At 32.9% G+C, this 21,418-nt stretch overlaps 1 protein-coding gene across 2 annotated transcripts in view; it reads right to left on the reverse strand.

The window, feature by feature from the left end:
• The window catches only part of VPS50 (VPS50 subunit of EARP/GARPII complex), a 105,811-nt gene that overhangs the window by 41,136 nt on the left and 43,257 nt on the right, over positions 1 to 21,418 (reverse strand). For both annotated transcript variants that reach the window (XM_006187033.3, XM_032483991.1), the window contains 4 exons: positions 10,008 to 10,140; positions 7,096 to 7,187; positions 2,202 to 2,296; positions 1,799 to 1,897 (listed from right to left, as the gene is read on the reverse strand). In XM_006187033.3, coding sequence (XP_006187095.1) covers positions 1,799 to 1,897; positions 2,202 to 2,296; positions 7,096 to 7,187; positions 10,008 to 10,140 — 419 coding nt within the window. The remainder of the gene's footprint in view (positions 1 to 1,798; positions 1,898 to 2,201; positions 2,297 to 7,095; positions 7,188 to 10,007; positions 10,141 to 21,418) is intronic.

The following is a 21,418-nucleotide window of genomic DNA, read 5'->3' on the forward strand; positions in this document are numbered from 1 at the left end:
ACAGCCCAGAGAGGTTAAGTGATTTGTCCAATGTCAGAGAGATGGCAAGCAGGAAAAAGGGGATAAAAGTCTCAGTCTACCATCTCCCAGTCCTGCTCTCCTTCTAACAGTACTGTACAGCCTCTTCAATTGGATAAGTTTCCAAATGTTTCTAAGAGAAGTCCATGTTGACTTTTACAATGTTGAATGTTTTGGAAATATTTAATAATTCACTTCTATATTCTCCAATTTCATCAAACTGAACTTCGTGAAGACTCTCCATCATAGTCAGAGTCTAGAAATGTGCATGCCTGGTTGCCACAGATGACAGACATCTTTTGACAATAATTAAAATGGAGTGCAGAACAGAGGCCATTAAATAAATCCATGTTTTTGCATTGCATGCATCTTGCAGTCACAACACGAAAAGACCTTCCAGGTATTGTATTGGACAGAAAGCAATCCTTAGAAAAAAAAAAGAAGAGAAAAGAAGAGAGAAGAGGAGAAAAGAAGAGAGGAGAGGAGAGGACAGGAGAGAAAAGAAAGCTATCTTTGGGAAATGAACATCTGGCATGTCTTCATTGTGACACGGCAGGTGAGGCTTCCGGCTCCTAAATTGTTCTTCACCCTTTCCCACCTGTGATTAAAGGGCCCCCCCCCCTCATTTTGTACTGCAGTGTGTACAGGCCAGGTCTTCTGTTTTAGCAGGGCTAAGTTTTAACAGAAAAGGGAGTTATAAATAAAGCGGTATTAGGGTTTCATGTTGTTCCCCTACCACTGTTTTCCTGAGGTTTAATAATTTAAAAAAAATTTTTTTAAGCATTCTCTTCATTCAATTGTAAACCCTAAAAGCTCTACTTTGGTACAGAATCAATTTAAACACTCTTTCAAAGTAAGTACTTAATGTTTGCAGTTAAGACAGAAACAGTGAACTTAAAATATATTTAACAATAAATTAATCAGTGTCTTCATGTCCAGCAATCTCTCTTCTGACATGGCCTTTATCACTGTGACCAGGTGTTAACTCCGTACAAGGAGAGAAAGAAGAATCTCAAATCCCGACTCTCCCAGGCACCAAATAACAATCAAATCAAAACTTAATTTTAAAAAGTAAAAAAGCAGAATAAAAAGTGAGATATAATTCAATACAAGTGATAAAATGTATAAAAGGGATACAGCACAGGGTACAGCATATATCAAGAAAGGTCTAATAAATGCTCGCTCTGTCAATTTAATGCTGCCTTAAGCATAGAAACACATTGCTATGTAAACATTCTTTCCCACTTTCCTCTATTCCCAAAACCATTCTTAGACACCCTTTTCAAGTTAGTGCTGATTGTTCTGCAAAGCAATGTAACACATAATCTTAGCCTTGTGGCTACATTCTAAACATCATGCCCTCTTCTCTGGAAGTCTTTTTACCCCTAAAAGGCAGATACTTTCAAATACTCCCTCACTGAGCACTGCCTCTACTCATTTAATTTCCTTACTAACTCTCACCATATATGCAGGCACAGAACAGTGGCCAAATTCTTCTCAGGAACCCCGAGTCATCTTTCATTCATAAAGAAACCAATTCAATATTTAGTTCATATTTTAATCCCCTCAAGACAAAGCATACATTGAAATTTACAATGAATAAATAATGAGAATATTTTGATCTTTTTGGTTAAAAAACATCCTTAAGCATCCTAAAAACAGCTACAAAGAACACAGTCTTGCAAGTTTAAAAGTAATTATTTTAAACCAATTCATACTATGAGGTTAAGGTATTCCCACTACATAAATAAGTCTATTCATATTTCATTGGAGTTCTTACCTATGGTAGTTCTTAAAATAATTGACACTTTGTTTTCTAATAGACTCTTGCAAAACTTCAGATTTGCTACCACAAAATTCTTCTCCAACTTGCATCAACCTAGTTGGAAAAATTTATAAAAATTTATAAAAATCTCAGCAACATCTTAATTATAGAAAGAAAAAAAAAAGAAGTCTAGGTCATCTTTCTTCAAAGATGATAAATTCATTATGATTTACAAACATCCAAAAAGTAGAAATATTTAAACACAGTCACACATAAACCCAGCAGAAATTAGACTACGAATGTTCAGTTATCTTCACTTCCATGAAGTTATACGCTATACCTCACTGATTCATGATTTCATTGATTATCATGGTTCAATGAACCAAACTAAAGAATAAGACAAGATCTCAAACACTACCTGCTGATTATATCCAAAACAAAGATGAAATCATCATATTTGAAGATAGATAAATCAGTTCCAAGCAAGTAGGTTTTTACTTTTAGCTGAACATCCTGTAAATCAAAACAAAACAAAAATTTTTCAATAAACCTAAAATATAGAAAGTAAGTTCTCAGAACCATCTTCTTCTATAGTTACACATTAAAATGAGACGAGAATATATTCTTAACCAATAAAGAATTTCTATTTAGGCCAAGAGCCAACAATCTTAGCATGATATCATAAAGACAATTCCATGAACATCAGATAAAAAAATAGTACTGGCCACAGTCATCACTATTGATACACACACGTATGCTAGATAAGAATTGTATCTTCATATGCAGATAAAAATCATCATTATTTGTACATGGGTCGGTAGGCTAGAAACCCCAAATAATCAATTCAAAAACAATTGGGATTAATAAGGTAACTATGTGAAGTGTGTATATATAATACATAAAAATTAATAGTTTTCATGGAATCTAAAAAAAGATACAAATTTTATTTACAAACCAGAAATAGACTCACCAACATATAAAACAAACTATGATTGCCAAAGGGGAAAGTTTGGGGAAGGAACAAATTAGGAGTTTTGGATTAACAGACACATACTACAATACACAAAATAGATAAAACAAGTATCTATTGTATAGCACAGGGAACTATATTCAATTTCTTGTAACAAGCTATAATGGAAAATAATCTAAACATATATGTATCTATATGTATAACTGAATCGCTTTGCTGTAACCTGAAACTAACATTGTAAATCAACTACATTTCATTAAAAATAAAATTAAAATTCATAAAAAAGTTAATAGTTTTCATGTGTACATGTTACAGCACCTTAAAGTGGAGAGATTCCATTTAAAACAAATATTAAAAATACAATATATTTAGGAATAACTTGAATAAGAACCATCAGACCTAAAAGAAAAAACTAACAACTGTTAACAGGATACAAAAGAAATTTCCATAAATTGAGAGTCAAGGGACTGAAAAGGTGACTAAATATTGTAAAACTGTCAATTTTTCCAAATTAACATAGAGATACAATGAAACTCTAATCAAAAATCACACACACACCCACACAAAACTTTTCCTCTAAACAATTATTCTAAAATTCACCAGAAATAATAAACAGGCAGTAGCCACTTTTTAAAAAATAGTGCTTTGGAAAGATGAAGTAAAAGTTATGAATGATACTAGAGGACTTGTACCACTTGTTTTAAATATATTAAAAACCATTAAAAATGCTAGCAATATAGAGAAAAAATCAATGGAATAGGAGAAGTATATCAGAAAAGTGCTAATATATATAAGAACTTAACAAACAGCAGTAAAAACTATTATTTTCTGATTATTTACTTATTGTCAAGCATTACACTCAGAACTTAACATATTATCTTTAATCCTAAAACAGCACTGTTGACCAGGCTTTATTATCCTCCCTGAAGAAGAAAAACTGAAAACAGATCAAGTGATTGCCTAAATTCACATGTCCAGTCAATGACAAAACTGAGACTTGAATCTAGGTCTGCCTGCCTTCAGAATCTCCTCTTTTGTAACAAGGAGGTGTTACAAATAAAGAGAAAAGAAAAAAGATTATCCAAAAAGCAGTGAAGGGAAAACTGACTAGAACTGAGAGGAGGCAGGGGCAGAATCCTCTCTTTACATCATATATCAAAAGAAATATAAAACAGATTAAAAAAATGTTTTTATTACTCTCAAAAGATTAAAAATTAATTCAGTAAAGCAAAAATATTTTCTGAGTACTTATTAAATGTTCTAGGCAGTAGAGCTTTACATAGAAAAGAACATTTTAAGAATAAATGTAACGTCACAAAGGACAAAGGTCAATAGTTTGACCTCATAAAAGTGTTAACCATCTGTATATCAAAAATATAAAATAAACGAAAAGAGCCAAAGGTTATACAAAGGATTATTCATTATCACATGAATCACTTAGAACCTATGAGCAAATAATTCACAAATCAATAATTAATAGATTTTTAAATGTTCAACTTCTCTAATAATTGAAGTATATTTAACACACTAATAAAAATACAAGCAGATTCAACTGCCCTATTAAAAGACAAAGTCTCTCTTGAAAAAAATTTTTGTTTTACATTTATAGGAGACATAACTAAAACAAAATATAAAAACATTTTAAATAAAGGAATGGTCAAGGCTTTAGCAGGAAAATATGAACAAAATAAATACAACAATGGTAATAATAAAGCAAACTAAAACTCACGACAAAATGCCTCAGGAGAAAAGAGCTATTTTTTTTTAATTAATAAAGAATTATGTACAAAGAAGGTAAGTAAAGTGGTTATTAGCATTGCAGCATCAACCAACATAGCATCCAACTATAAAAAGCAAAAGCTGTTACAAATAAAAGAAAAATCTGAAAACAATTGTTCTGGAAGATTAACACTCTTCCCTCAGAATTTCACAGACCTAAAAACCAAACCAAATAATGATATAGAAGAGACCAGTACATATAAATAATAAGCTTGCTTTTATATACGTATAGAATCTAATTCCCAACACAAAGAGGAAATATGTAATTATTTTTCAGATGCCCAGGGAAGAATTTTTAAAGCAGGTGGCATACTAGGTTGTAAAACAATCTCAAATTCACAAAAAGTAGAAACATTGCAACCCAAATTTTCCATACTAAAAAAGAAATCAGTAATAAGCATTTTTAAACTGTCATTTTTCACATATCAAATATTTAGAGATGAAAAAAAAAATCTTAGAAGACCAAGACTTTCATACAGTTAGATGTGTAAGCTCCATGAGGTCAATCAAAGACCATGGCCTCACCACTGTGTCCTTAAATCCACAGTGTGATACATGTATTATGATTGATCAGTATTTTTCCTTAAAGGTTCTGAGTCAAAACACATGGAAAATTGCCACAATATTCTAAAAATTTTTCGTATCAAAAATCAAGATGATTACGATTCTCAGTTTAGTTGTATGTCAAAAATGTTAAATATCTTCTTATGCTTTTCAATCATCATTTGTCATTATCTCTATAATAAATTTATGATAAATGTCTATAAACTGTCACATACTTATTTGTGCTTTAGAATTTAGCATTTCAGATGTTATAGCATAATATATGTAATGCCCTAGTCAGGTCTAGGATATCCAAAAATAAAACACACTAATATTTCTGTAGTGAATAAATGTTCACTTTAATGGAATAACTTTAATGGGATAAATAAACACTGTAAAAAGCCAAATGACAATACTGGTCAGGTTCTGCTACCAAATGAATTCAATTCTGGTCAGGTTTTGTCTGCTAAATGTGTTAAAAAAAATTTATTTTTCAGAGTTTTTGCCTTTTTCAATTGCATTAAGCCTTGTAATTTCAATTTAACAAACACTCAGTGAGTTCCTCAAGTATACAAAGTCCTGTTTTAGAACTGGTTGAGAATCGGAGTTGGAGGTGCAAAAGGAACTTGGAAGTGGTAGAGATGAAGATATTCTAAGACTTGAAACCTACAACACAATTATCTATACTCAAAAGCATGATGACTTCCATTAAACTGGCCAAATGCTTAAGTGAGAACAGGTTTACTAAATCTTAACATTTAACAGATTTTCCTGTATCAGGAATGACATCCGGTTGCCAGACTGAATAGAAACTAGCTATATAAAGTGCCAGGGCAATATTTCAAAGTACACTGAATTACCAGAAATTCTACCATGGATTCCACAATTTCAACTAAGTACAATGAGACTCTATTAGGAGACTAAATCGGGGACAACTCATATTTGGCCATAGATGTACATTCATTGAGGATGAGATTTCCCTATTATACATAACATTCAGAAAAAAGTCAGCCCAAACCCATAATACAAAACATCCAGATAAAAGTCAGCCCAAACCCATAATTAATGGTAAACTAAAAATTAGTTTAATACAGTCATATGAGAATACAAAAGATGAAGGTCTTACAACTATCACATAAACATATTTATATACTAAAGTATAAATTCAAATAGCATATCCAATATAAGGTTACCAGAAGTTAGAAGTGCATTAAATTATAACTGCTATGTGATTCTTGAGGAAATTTGTTTTCAGCATGTATTTTCCAAAACAATTTTTTTCAAAAGAAATCCTATAATAGATTGTCAAAAATCAGCCTCATTAGAAACATCAAAAATACACTTTAAGAGACCATCATACAGTCAAAGGGTCTATTGTCTTCTAAACCTCAAAAAAGTCCAAAAGAACAAAACATAGTTATTGTCAAAAAAATTACACCGCTAACTAGATAAAAAAAATTTTAACAATAAATTTAATTATCTGGTAACAACAACTGAGCTACTAAACTGCAAAAGTAAAGCTTAGGAAAACACATTCAGCCAATAAACATGAAAAATTCACTGAAGGCACAAAAATCATTGGCTTAGAAAACAATTACTCATTCTATTCTAGACTCTAATCCATGCATGTTACCTAATATATAGTTGTCCTTTTCCTAAAATTAATAGAAAATGAAAGAAAACACACAAAAAATAAAGAGTATCTCAGTAAGAAAACAACTTCTTTAGGAAAGCACAAATCTGCTAGGACACTAAAAGCAAAATATAACCAAAGAATATTTTCAAATTAAAACAAAAGATTTTCAAATTAAAATACTTTTTCTCCTGCCACTTACAGTCAAGTATAATTATCAATTAAATTACAGAACTCAGATGATAGACTTATTCCAAAGACAAACTAACATATGAGTATATTTGCAAGGAATACAAATGAATACAGAAAATTTAAAAACTGAATTTCTAAAACAACTTTGACATGGTTTCTATTGCCATTGTAAAAAAATAATTAAAAAAACCAAACCTGCCATATTCGTGTAAGTCCATGTTCTAATTTCTTTTTTATGTAGCCACGATCAAAATTTGCTTCTTCAGTACCCATCATATTACTCCCTTCTGAAAATAAAAGAATGGTATCGGTTTTCAAATTTGCTTCATAATGTTTTTGTTTTCAAAAAAAAAAAACACATTTGGACTCTCATATATTGTAAGCATATGTAATATTTAGAAAATATTCTCAAGATTTATACAACCAAAACGATGTCAAAAAATAGAAATCAGGATTAAACCCATTTGATAAGATGAGTAAACTCAGACTCTGAAATGTTAAGCACCTTACACCTAAGACCACTCAGTTCATATGTGATTGGAGTTGGGATTCCAATTTGGATAATGTGATCCCAGAGACCAGGTTTTCAATGACCCATATACTGCCTACTGCCAGGGCATCACAGGACCAATTAACTCAATTATCAATTCATATGCACGTTAACAAGAGTTCAGGGTGCAAAACTGCTCATGCAGTGAGGTAATGATATATACATTTTATATTTTCCATGATCCAGAATAATTTTATCCATCCCAGGTAAATCTAACAATGTCCAGCTCAGCAGGTGAGATCAGTGACCTGCCTTAAAACAAATCTCTCCCAAAAGCAATTGAAAATACACATACACATTATATTAAAAAGATCATGCCTTTGTGCAAATAAACTGTGCAGAACAACTGAGACTATTATCCCATCTTAGGCTAGCAGGGTGTCCACTGGTAACCAGCAAAAGGCCCTTGCATAGGCCAGGCCCCAGATACACGCCTCTGTACCTCTGACAACTCTCACAGCTTACGCCGTATCATCTGGATGGCCTGGCTATTAGGAACCCAGCAACTCAGAGCAGTGCACCTGAACTACAGCTTTAGTTTTTTGTAGAATGAGAAAGTGTTAGGGTACCAGGAGTATCACTAGAGAGCTACAGCAGATCTCTAGCATACTTTTCAGCTTTATGAAGTTCTATGAAGAATAATTTTCAAATTATTGATTCCTACTATTTTAGTTCTTAATGTGAAAATGAAATGACTAATCTCAGGTGAACGAATGATTTTTTACAGTCCTAGATATTATCAACTGACTGCTATACTAATCAGAGTCCTTAATATCCCTAAAATACACAGACTAGAGAGAAGGAAATTTTGCAAAGAGGACTCAGCATAGAAGGCTCAAATAGAGTTTTAAGTTTGAATCTATACCCCAGTGAAAATACGTATATATAAACATACATACATACATGTAAGCTATTAGCCTAAAGCAAAAAGCAAGCTTCATCATGATGAATACATATTGTCTTCTAAACTCTTATATCTAAAGTATGTGTTAATTTTGTTCCAAACTTTTCCTTTGGTTTCTCCTTAAATAATGCACTAGAAAAGGAAAAAGAGATACTAAAACATCTAAAGTTTCCATAGCTAGAAAAAAATAAAGGCTGCCAAAACAAGGTAAACTTTGTGGAAAATTGGAATCCCTTAAACCCAGAAATTTCCTAACTAACCTGAAATTTAAAAAAAAGAAAAGGCCTATAGACATTTCATTATTATTATAATTACTCTCTTGATCCATTTCCTTTGATGATATTAACCACAACCAGTGTAAGCCCTTTTTACATTTTTTTCTTAAACTTTACAGCAATCCTACAGATAGATGTGTTACCCCTATGGAACTTTTTATTTTGTTTTGTTTTTTTAACCTACCATTTCAAGGAGCAAACTGAGGCCTGGAGAAGATATAGTTAACTTCATGTTCTCACAAAGGTAAATGGCAGTCAGAATTTGAGGCCAGGTATCTCTGATTGCAAAGCCCATATTCCCAGAAGTAGTAGAGGAGTCCAGTAAAAATAGTCTGGCTGAGAATCCTGGCTCAGTACCCACCCCTTTTCTCTGCTTTTTCCTCTTTCTCTCCCTTCCTTTAAGGCCTCCATCCCCCAACAACGTTTCTGAAAGAATGAAAATCCTTCCATAGAATTTACCTTTCTTATTTTTTGATATCTATATTTACGAGCTTCTTATGAGTCAAGATAAATATTCAACATGTCTTCAAACAGTGAGATACAAGCGTTCCTCCATCCATCCAACCAGAGAAATCAAACACCTCAGAAATTAGAGGTTACCAAAATAACTTAATTGACTAGCTACATTAAACTGTATGTAGCTAGAAACAGGAAAAAAAAAACCATGTACAGTGTAATTTATTTCATCCCTACTAAATACTGGCAGAATCATTTATTACTTTAAAAAGTATTTCGAATACTTAATCTTAGCTACTGTTCAAGGATAATCACTTAAGATATATATGAATGAAATAACTTAAACATAATGCCCAGTTAGTACAATTTCTCAAAGATTTGTTATTTGCCTGTCTATACCATCATCATTTAAAGTTGTACCTTGTTTTCAAAGATGAGTATTTAAAAACATTATTTTTCATGAAATTTTAAGTCCTGTCTATTTTCAGGAAGTATCAGTGTAATTATTAATTCTTAGAATCTAGCTTTATTAGTGTAACTTGAAAATTAGCAAAATGGAATTAATATTGAACATTAGCATTAATTTTACAGTAAACTTGAACAGATCGATGTCTTACTTAGTTTAAAGCTGATTTTTTTTTTAAGAAAGCTCTTTCTTAAAAATTTAGCCCTGAGGCCATCACCACATATTGCCAGAAACTGTTAATACCTGTCACATAAGAAGTCCTTCAGTCCAGTTAATTCCCAAAGGTAATAGAGCTTGTATAGCAGCTGAATCACTTTCTCTGGTGAACACTTAACCGATGGTCACTATGGTCCCCGAAATTCTAAAAGCATGGCTGTCCCTTTTCTTTCTCCTTACTCCATAAATACGGCATATTTATAGTTTAGTTTTTAAAATAAAATCAAAATAATTTCTTACCAGAAGCAGAAGTAGCATCCTCATTGTCATGCTTTTCATGCCATTCCATAGTCCTGTAGTAGCTGAGCATAACCTCCCACAGTGCTTTGCATAGGTCGGCAAGGCATGGAATGTAGCTGTCTGGTGTGACGTGCTGAAGGAAATGAGAAGAGCCAACTTTCAATGATCATATTTACTTTAACACAAAGCTAATCAAAATAAAATGCTGTCAATCAAATTCATTCAAGAATTAGACGACATATTGTAATTGACTGCACTTCAGTAAAAAATAAAAAATAATTTAAAAAATAAAGAATTAGGTGAGAAAACTTCTACTACCATATCTAAAAAGAAATTCAATGGCAAGAAAATTTTGTTCAAGTAATTTCTATTTCACCATGGGTTTTTAGTATTCATTAGGAATATCAGTCCATATACTCTGAATTCATCTACTACTGAATTGACAAGTGTTCTCATAAACAGTAGTGCAAACTTCCACAAATGCGTTTTTTCAAAGCCGTGTTTCTTAGCATGTAAACACAGCTTTATATTCATTCTTGGACTGAAGTCACAACTTGCAAAAAGGAGGTCATATTTTATAATTCAATCATTTCATTTGTGTAAATTAAGTACCTTTAATAATCAGTAAATTCCTTAAACTACATGGATACAGATATTTCATATGTGACAGTAACAGTTTAAAATAATGTTTTATATAACATGGCTGTGAAACAATATGTGGTCCCAAATCTTCTTCCCAATGGAAACGCATGGGCTTCTCTCCCTCTGTCCTTTGTAAAAACTATCAGTTTGTCATTCCGTCCTTTTTTTCTGCAGGTAAGAGTGATGCTTCGATTCTATTTTGCCAGCTTTCTGTCCCAATGGAGCATCTGCCCCATCATTTGAAATTTCCTGGCATTTCTTCAGTTCGTAATCAACGTACCACACTGATCATGCTGATAAAACACTGAAAGGCCAATAAGACTATGGTGTAAGCTCTCTAAGATAAAACAGCTGGTAGAAAGAAGTTATATAGAAAGTAGAAGTATGGTGTTACTGATGCCTGATATCACAGGTGGGAGTGATCCTCTCTCTTTCAAAATGTTTTTTCCTCTCCATAATGATCTCTCTCTCCTCTAAATTCCTCATTTACTAAAGCATTCATTAAGCAATTCATAAAAATACTAACTTCTATGACTCAGTATTTGGTACACTCTTGTGTAAGCACATTCAATCTCTGAAACGCAACTAAGTAGTTGTAAAATAAAGGAGTTGTTAAGCTCTGGAGTATGACTGCCCAAGTAGGGTTATGCCAAGAATGGTAAGATGGTTCAATCTTATAAAATCTATTAATGTAAACTGTCATATTAATAGGTCCATGGAGAAAAACCAAATGATTGTCCCTCAAAGATGCTGAAAACCCCTTGACAAAATTCAACAGTCATTCCTAACAATAATTTACAAGAAAATAAAAATGGATAGATATTTTCCTAAGATGAGGAAATTTTAACACATGCCCACTGTGGTCAGGGAGAACATTCACTATCTCCACTATTACTTAACAATGTTCTTGAGGTACTAGCCGATGCAATTAGACTAGAGAAAACAATAAAAAGCAAAAGAATAGGAAAAGAAGAAATAAAACTATTTCTATCTGCTAATGACATAATAATATACCTAAAATATAATTCCTAGAGAATCAATGATAAAACTAACTCAAACAATAAAAGAATCCAACAAGGTAGCAGGTTATAAAATTAACATATAAAAAACAATAGTATTCATATACACAAATAATAACCACTTAGAAGATAGGATGAGAAACCTCCATTTATAGTAACAACAAAAAAGATCGAATTTTTAGGAATAAACTTAACAAAAATGATCTAAAAGTCTACAAAGAAAACTGAAAGACTTAAAAGTAGACTTAAAAAAATGGAAAGACATCCTTTATTCTTGGTTAGAATGTGTCAACATCATCAAGATGTCAGTTTTCCCTAAGTTAATTTTTTAATTTACTGAGATACCAATAAAAAAAATCCAGAAATAGATCCAGCCTCATAAAATACAGTATATGATAAAGATAGTGTCTCATATCACTTAGATGAAGACAGTCTTTTTCATAAATAGCGTTACTTAGGACAACTGGATAGTCAGTCAGAAAAAGACAAAAATTAGACCTACTCCTCACACGATGCAGAAGAATAAACTCCAAATACATATGCACAAAGTTATTCATTGAAGGATTATCTGTATTATCTGTAATTGCAAAATAATGGAATCTATCTAAATGTCCAAACACAGGAGATTGGTTGAATAAACTATCTTCACATAAAGAGCACTCTGCAACGGTGAAAAATAATGATAAGCAGACATTTGCATTTAAAAATTTATTTAATTAAAAATTTTTTTCCTTTCACATGATATATGTATGAGAAAGGGAAATTTTTTTAACTTTATATATATATATGTTGTAAGAAATAGAAAAAATTTAATATATATATCTGCCTATTATCAAAAGAATAAACATAGTGACTATAAAAGAAGAAAACACTGAATTTTGTTACCTGTAAGAAATGTTGTGGGGGATGAAATGGAAGGAACACAGGAGGGAGTGAAACTTCTCTGAGTATACCAAATTGGCTATATGTACCTATTCTCAGAAAATTAGAATGGCTATCCAGATTTACACATGGCCTGCAGAGATCAACACAAATATTTTTACATACTTAAGCCATAATTTGGGGGATTTTTTTATGTTGACTTTTCATGTTTACTTTTATAATTACTACCTTTACAATGAACCAGTCTTGCTTTTTTCCTTGGTTTATTTTTACCACATCTTACAAGTGACTTATCTCTCATACTCCACTCATGTAATAAAAAACTGACACTGTTTCAGGAGGTCAGGGAAAAGCTAAAAGCAGAGGGCAAACAAACACAAAAATTACAAACACGTTCTGGGCTGCAACTTAATAATTATTCCCTGGAAAAAAGGTACTCTTCTACAAGTCAATTTTTTAAACTTTCATAAACTCATCTTTACTATACATTTCTGTTTGTATCATGTAAATAAATTTAGTCTAATTATATCCCAACATTTCTTTCTGATAGATAAAAGGAAGGCGGTGATAGTCTTATTTGTCCCAAAGAAAAATTATAACTATACAAACTGTGTTATAGTCTACCAATCATCTTTTATTATACTTGTCACAGTGTAACAAACCAGAAAACTGAAACTTAGCACTACTACCTTCTATTCTCCACCCAACCACTGTCTAGCTACATTATTTGCCTATTTATTCAAGGAAAAGGAGATTTTTTTACTATGTCACCTCTTGATGATTTGCTGAAATATAACAGATCCAGATGAGCTTATACACACAGAAATGCATGTGCAAAATTTTTTTCAGAAAAAGTTGAAATTATTTAGTTGAAATAGCAAGGTCTTTCTCACCAAATTTATTTAGGTGTAAATAATTCACAGATCTATGCTAGATCAATGCCCATGCCTAAAAGTCTCTCAAAAGAACACCAACTTCATTATCTTCAAGTATGTTCATATGTATAAACATGGTTATGATGTACTAAACAAAATGGTTCTTGCTATGATTTATATTCTAAAATAGAAACAAATGTATAGAGTCATTGTACTAAATACATATACAGTAAATAGTTTAAGGAAAAAAAGTACAAGGTGGGATAGACAAAAAATATTGTTTTTAACAGATTTTAAGCCCAAATGTGTTCATCTCTGTACCTGAAGACAATGCTGGCAATAAGTTAAGATTCATTTCATTCTAAAACTGGACTCCAGAAACCACTTTCACTATACTGTGCAACCAACTGACATCAACTCTCATAGCAACAAATGCTTCTCATGCTTTTAGCACTTTATTACTAAAATCACCTGCAACTAGTGTTCTCTCATTAATTTATAAAAATCACCTCCAAATTTCAAATAGAGAATCTTATTACACAGACATGTGTGAACCATAACCGTAACAAGAGAGAGTCAAAGAAACCAACAAATAAGCAAAGAACGTATAAAGTAATCAAAAATAAAAGGCAGGTCAAGAAGACAATCTAAATTTCTAAAGTAACAGCCCATGCAACTTCCACTCAGACATCACAGCAGCAGAGCATAACAGAGAGGACTAGACAAGGAACTGGAAGCCCTGGGTCCCAGCCAGCACCAGTTCACAACTTACTTAGTCACATATCCTTAGATATTAAACCACTCTGGATCTCAGTTTCACCTTCATAAAACAGTGTTAGAGATTCCAGAATCTGCTACCTCATCATTGGTCTAATCCATTCACTGATTACTAAATATCTAACACTGCAACTTAGTTCAAGTACCAATTATTGGGTGTTTCACTTAGTATAAGACCAGCAATACCAAGGCAGAGGAGCACCTTACTGCAATTTCAGTTCTATGTTCTTATCACATAGCAATAATAGCCATGAAAGCCTTGAATTAATCAATTTAGAAGATATTCACACAATGAGACACTCAAAGAACAAAACAGCAGTGTCTTGAAATTTTTTTCTTAAGAATATATGGGAACAGAAATTCACTCATCAAATATTTCTCTTTGTTCTAGGGTTATTTTCCATTGCCATTCTCTGAAAGCTAGTAGCAACAATTTATTCAGGGAAGGTTGAGAGGTGAGGAAAAAGAAAAAAGGTACAGTATTTCAGAACTATCTCAAAAATCATGCAGAAGAGGAGGAATATTTTAAATAACCTAATCTTTTTTTTTAATCCATAACCTCTATACAGATAACATGCATGTATAGTAACTCTGGTGATCGTAAAGGTAACAAATATCCTAGCAGGCAAGATTTGGAGAAGATTCACAAATCCAGATGTTACAATGCAAGAAGCTCAGAGCATTTCCACCATGCTTCACTATTCAAACATCAAAATTCACTTCTTAATCAAATCTTAATGAACATTTTGACAGAATCCACAGATCTGATTTCCGATCTCATCACTACCAGTCAAGAATAAAACTCTGTACCTTTCATCTCTACTATTAACCATCCTAACCAACCTATCTGGTCAAAATTAAAATGATAAAACTAGCTTATTAAAACCAGCAACAGCCCAGCCTCAATTATAAACAGTAAATTTAGTAAGAATCTAGAGGCCATTTTCACAGAACAGCATAAATCTAGAAATGAATACATGCAGCCTTTCCAAATCTGAAGCACACAATGAAAACAGATCACCTTTTGCAAGTTGCTTCCGTGTAAAGTTGTGGTAAATGAAAAGGAGGCTGCTAAATTTCTTCTTTTAATTCTTATTAATTTAATTTTATACCTATTAGAAATCTTTATTACCAATTACCTACAAAAATTTCAGGAAGATTTTTTTATATTAAAGTATCAAAATAAAAATTCTTGGGAGTATCCTTAAAGTATCATCGTGCTCTTGTTTCACTCTGGTTTAGCACTCTAATCACATGCTGACACACATAAAGGAGCAGATGTTCTGGCATCCTCATTTAAACCTCCTAGCACGGCCATCCCTACCCCTATCCAAACACATACACATACTCACAGGTGGATTTCAAAAAACAACAAAGGGTTATCAGTATCTTTAGATGCATGCTGTTAGCACTGTGAGCTCACATCAGGAGAAGCTGCTAAAGAGGCCAACTGCTTACCTGGGGGGTTTCTGGAAACATGCTGCAGGTCAAAACAGCACTAGGCCCAGAAATGGAAAACCATCTCTCATGAGGCTGAACTCTGGACCTAAATAAGTGGCTGGGCCAAGCAATTGTAAGATCTCTCCAACTTCTAATTACTTCTGTAAGGGCCGAGCTGTACAAAATATGAACTTTTTAATACCTTCTAATCACTGAAAAAAATCAGACAGTGGTGCTTGGTATAGTGGACTGGATGGTGCACATTTGGACTTGGGGCCTAACTCTGTGACTTAACTTGGTCATGACTCCAGCATGTCATTTCACGTATCTAAACCCCAAGGGATGAATCAAATAACCTAGTTTCTCTGAAGCTTTAAAAACTATGACTCTCCACAGATAAAATATGCATATCCTGTAGCAGAACTTTCCTTATACCCAACTAGATTCATTTGTGATTTAAAAACACAAACATATGGCGGGAAAACTAGTCATTCTCATCTCCCAGGCATTATATCATTAATACTAAATATGTAAATAAACATGAAGACATATGCAAAATGTATGATATGAATGACGCCAATTTGGAACTAAGTAACTAGCACCCTCTAAATTGTGAAATACACAGAAGAGGCTCCTTTCATTACCAAATTTTCCTAATTGTTGCTACATGGCCTTAATCAAATGGAAAGTTTAACACCCTAAGGCAAGCAAAGCATGTGTCACCAGAATATATAATTTATCTTTCAAAGTTTGAAGTGATAATCTTAGCATGGGGGTTCACAGCATTTTATCACCAAAAAAGGGGCAGTATTTAAATATAAAAAAACACTATCAAATTAAGACTAGGGTTTCTTGGCAGTTTCAAGAATGGCTTTTACCAATAAATTATTTCTGTTCTGCTGGCTGCTGAGTGTCACACCCTTAAAAAGAGGCTGGCTCTTTAACATTTACCCACAACCTCCCAACAACAACAACAATCACCCAGCAGTCAAAATTACACAGGCAGTTTTAAGGGTTCATAGACTTGGGCAGCAGAAGGACCTCACCACACCTGAGTTGGTTTCAAGTGACTAGAAAACCCTCCACTTCCAGCCAAAAGAGGCAAAGTTGGTTACCCAGATAACATCAGCCCCTAGCCTGAACTCCAAGGGCACTGGTTAGTCCCAGTGGTACAGCAGAAACCACCAAATCATTGTACTTGGTTTAATCCAGTTACACTAGGCCAGACAACCTACTGTTCCCATTCACCTGCACTATGCTCTCCTTTCATGCCATTGTTCAGACCTCTGTATCCCTGGACCCAGCCACATACATTGTGCTTGCTGAAACCCAAAACCTATTTAAAAGCTGTAGCCTCCTCTTAATAGGACACAGTTTTGCTTTCTTAAACCCTTCAAGACCTGTGTTGACCCCACTGACTCTATATGTTTCAACTTTTCTGATTCCACCTCTGGTCGTAATTAATGTGACCTTAGTAGGTTACCTACTCTTTATAACCTTATTTACCCTTGCTGAGCTGAACAGATTACCTGTTTAACAAAAGCTGAGTAATGGCAAGGTTTATACTTAGTAAGGCAGAGTGCTAAGAAAATGGAATCCTGCATCTTCTACCAGCATCCATGAAACGGTGACAGACTGTCTTGTTAGGCTGCAATCAGGATAAAATTTCAGACCCATCACAGTTCTTGACAATCCAGAGAGAAAATGGCGGGCAAAAAGGAAGAGATGCATAAACTTTCCTTACCTTCCTTTAATCATTAAGTTTTGAATTTAAAAAATTACCAAAACTTACTTTTTATTTTAACTTAAATATTTAGAAACCAATATAGAATTCTTATATAAAAAAATTAGGTGGGTGCTACATATACATGACAAGAGTAAATCAGATAGCTGAATTCTTAAGAGTTATCTAAAACCGACCTCAAAAAGCAGCTTAAGTAAATAATATTATTCCTCTAACTGAAAAGGTTTCTCTTTTGACCACATGTTCAAATTTGTAGCTAAGAAATTTGTAGTAAGAAAGGAAAGGTCCACTCACCTATCCAACCCAATCAACCAAATTAACCTCCACAATCAATGAAATGCTCCAATTTAATTTTCTTCACGTCCTCAATATGCCTGAGTCACAGACAACATAAATTATTCCTGATATGCTACCTTCTGGTATCTGACAATTAAGCTATTAAATACAAAATAATCAGCATTCATGTGCACAGGGGTAGGGATAAAAGCAGACACTACTGATGAGGAGTGTAAACTGAAACACACTTTCTAGAGGGCAATTCTGTAAATATACATTAAAGCCTTAAAAATGCAAAGCCTTGACAATGCAATTTCATTTCTCATCATTTATCCTAAAGAAATAAAGATGTGTGCAAAGATTTAGCTTCCCAACTATTTACTACAGTGGTGTTCGTAATGACAAAAGTTGGAAATAACATACATATCGAACAATAAAAAAACTGGTTAATTAATCCACAGGATCTCTTACACTGAAGTACCGTCAAGCCACTAAAAGTTACGTAGGTAGCATACTTACTGAAACAGAAAATTGTTTATAACATAGCAAATGGAAAAAGTTATAAAACTGTGTGTACATATAATCCTACTTTTAAAAGCTACTTGCTTATATACACATTAAAATAACCAGCTCTGCACGAAAAAATATTAGTTTTTATTTTCTTATTTTGCTTATCTGTATTTTCCTACAATGTTTTAGTTGTATAATTTTTAAAAATACACATTTTAAAATATAAACATATTAATAATTGCTTAATTTGAGTAACTACTCATATAATCAATATTCTAACTCCATGAAAAGTGATATAAAAACATATAAGCAGACTAGTTGAGAAAACAGAAAAGGGATAAAGAGTCAGTTAATTTTATAGAAAACCCAAAACAAGATGATTACACATGAACATTAAATTTAGCTCTGAACTTGCCAGCAGCCTAACATCTATAGTAGAGTCTGTATACTCTCATACTATTTGCTAAGAGAAAATATATTAATTCTTCACAACAGAAAGCACCCTGAGAATTTAAGAACAGAAACAGAGCAAATTTGACTCAAAAGAGCAAATTTCTTTAGGCTTCTATATGAACATCAAAATAAACTGTATTCTCAACAGAAAGCTTACTAAAAATATTTGTGACTCTCAAACTGCCACTGAATTACAATACAGTATCAAGAGATACAATTTATAGGAATGAAAAATTTAAAACCTAGAAGAATGGAACATTAGACTAGCCGTTAGTTGGTCTTTCTATGATGTATGCATATAAAGAACCTGTAAAAGTATATGGCACAGAGAAAGTGCTCAGTGTTGGTTTTCTTTCCCTCCCGCTTAATCAAATCTGTAATCTGATTAAGTCAACACCTCATAAGTCAGAGACAGAGAGCAATTCAATATACTAAAGAAACATTTATTAAACACCTCCAATGTACCAGATGCTGAGAAAACACATATTGAAATGATTTCAGAAAGCTTTTGTTTCTTTTTCAGAAACATGACAGTTTTCCCCAAAGTATTATTACATTATCAAGGTCATTTCAAAAACAGCACTCAAAACTCATTAAAGATCATTTGGAAATGAACAACTGAAAATGGCTGGGAAAACTTCAGCCAGCTTAGCCAGCTGTATTATCATAAAATTAATCAATAACATCCTAATTAACATCATGAAATAAGCTCCCCAGAGAAAATCGTAAGCCTGCTCAAAGAAATGTTAAAAAACATTTTTTTAACTGATGTATACTTCATAAACTTTCAAATAACCTACAAAGGGTTTCTCTACAACATCACTAAATAAAGAGCTTCCACTTGGTGTCTTTAAATCTCTCCACAAATTGGTATTAACATGTAGGGTATATCAATGTAACTGCAATCACAAAAAGGACTTAACTTTTTAAATAAAACAATCTCTACACCCCTTCTCTTTATACTGACCCTTTCCAGAAATGAATGAGATTTAATTTTCATTTGAAACTTTTGCTTCTAAGTAGCAGTCCTTTATTTGTGCTTCAAGTTAATGTACACTTTTTTCTAAAAGAGCCTAAATTACTGATCTAAAAACTATAAGCCAATATAGTCAAGAGAAATCCAGAAACCAGACTGAAAAATAAACTATAAAAAGAAAAACTGTGCTTTTAATTCAATCATTGAGAAAAATATGGTTTAGTAAAAACAGAAAATTAAGTACATCCAGCTGCAAAACGACTTCAGAAAGTTCAAAGCCAACTAAACTTAAACTTAGAGCAATAGGGACAGGACACAAATGGAAGAAACTTCACAATGGTATAGTATGTTGCCGGTCTTAAGAATTTTGAAGTTCTCAGAGTAAATAAAAACAGAACACTAATTTTGCCCCAGGTTTCTTTGTAAAGGAATATTAAAAAAAAAAAAAAGTTCTATTTCATTCTAGCCCATTCAGTAACAGACTGGTATCTGCAAGTGGTTTAAATACTATGAATAAAAACAAGCAAACGATTATTTCTTTTCATTTCCAGTCTCTTTCCATCTAAAGGAAACAAAATGGCTCCCTGTTTACAGGAACTCTATCCCACTCTCAACTCTGATCACTGTACCATTTCATTTCATTTTTTAATCTTACATTGAACTCTACCACTCTATCTATGGTTAAGGACTTCCTTCAAAATATTGCTACTATACAGAGAAAACCAACTGCTCAAATGGCTGGGCTCATCTCACTTCCAAAATCTGCTAGTCAACACCCAATACATACATCCTGAAGGCTCTGTTGCGTCTTCCTTACTGACGTTCCATTGCCACATATGTTCCTGGACTCATATATACATCCTCAATAATTATCAGTTAATTTTAATCCAGGCCAAAATGATTCCCAATTGCCATATACTGAAAAAATTACGACTCTCCATTCTAATACAAGGCTCCTTCACAAATTCCCTCCCTTGCCTGAGCTGTGCCACTCCAAATCCTTGTTACGTGTTTTCACCAGGAAAATATATTTAAGTTTCCTTTCATCAGCTTACTGATTGAACTTCTAAAGGCTCCTAGTTTTCCTCTCCTGAGCTAACCACTTCCATTTATAGAACTCAGTTACTGAAAGTACACATCTTTTCATCAAACTAAATAAATAAATCTGATGAGAGATAATTTCTTCCTAATCTTACCTGGTTTAAACAGGTCAAATATGACTCAATATTATAAAATAAATTAAAACTTTGTTAGGCTTATAAGAGATGTTCACATCCCTGTCAGCCTGCAGCAGCACTGACTTAAATACTTACAAGAGGCCTGAGGTACTTCTAAACTTTCTTGATTTTTTTATCAAGAGTTGTACCAAAGAAAGTGGGCCACCTTAAAATGCACCATATTCTTCACCTCATTATTCAGGTCCTCTAATTCTGTTCTTTCAACATTAAAGAACCTATCACACCTAATTCTGTTAAGCCCGTTCTGCAAAACAAATTCCTCCATAAATCCACAGTTAACATTTGCTACTGTTCTCACCACTTCAAATCAAAACTACTTCAACTAATGTTTTTATAGCACAGCTGGAATATAAACCAGAAATGTACAACTACATTGGATGAATAATAATACACAGGCCTGCTGTTCTTTGTATGTCTATGGGTGTGTAGAGATGTTTCCTACGACTAAGCGCCAGTGTGCTAATAAATCATGTTTCTTTAATTTAATTATACACACTTCACCTATTATCACACATACATGGATAATTTTATGAAGAAGTATCAGATGTTTCTTCGGAGTAATTTTAACAAGCATTTACT

The sequence above is a fragment of the Camelus ferus genome, chromosome 7 (genome assembly GCF_009834535.1).
Source record: "Camelus ferus isolate YT-003-E chromosome 7, BCGSAC_Cfer_1.0, whole genome shotgun sequence".
Lineage (NCBI taxonomy): Eukaryota > Metazoa > Chordata > Mammalia > Artiodactyla > Camelidae > Camelus > Camelus ferus.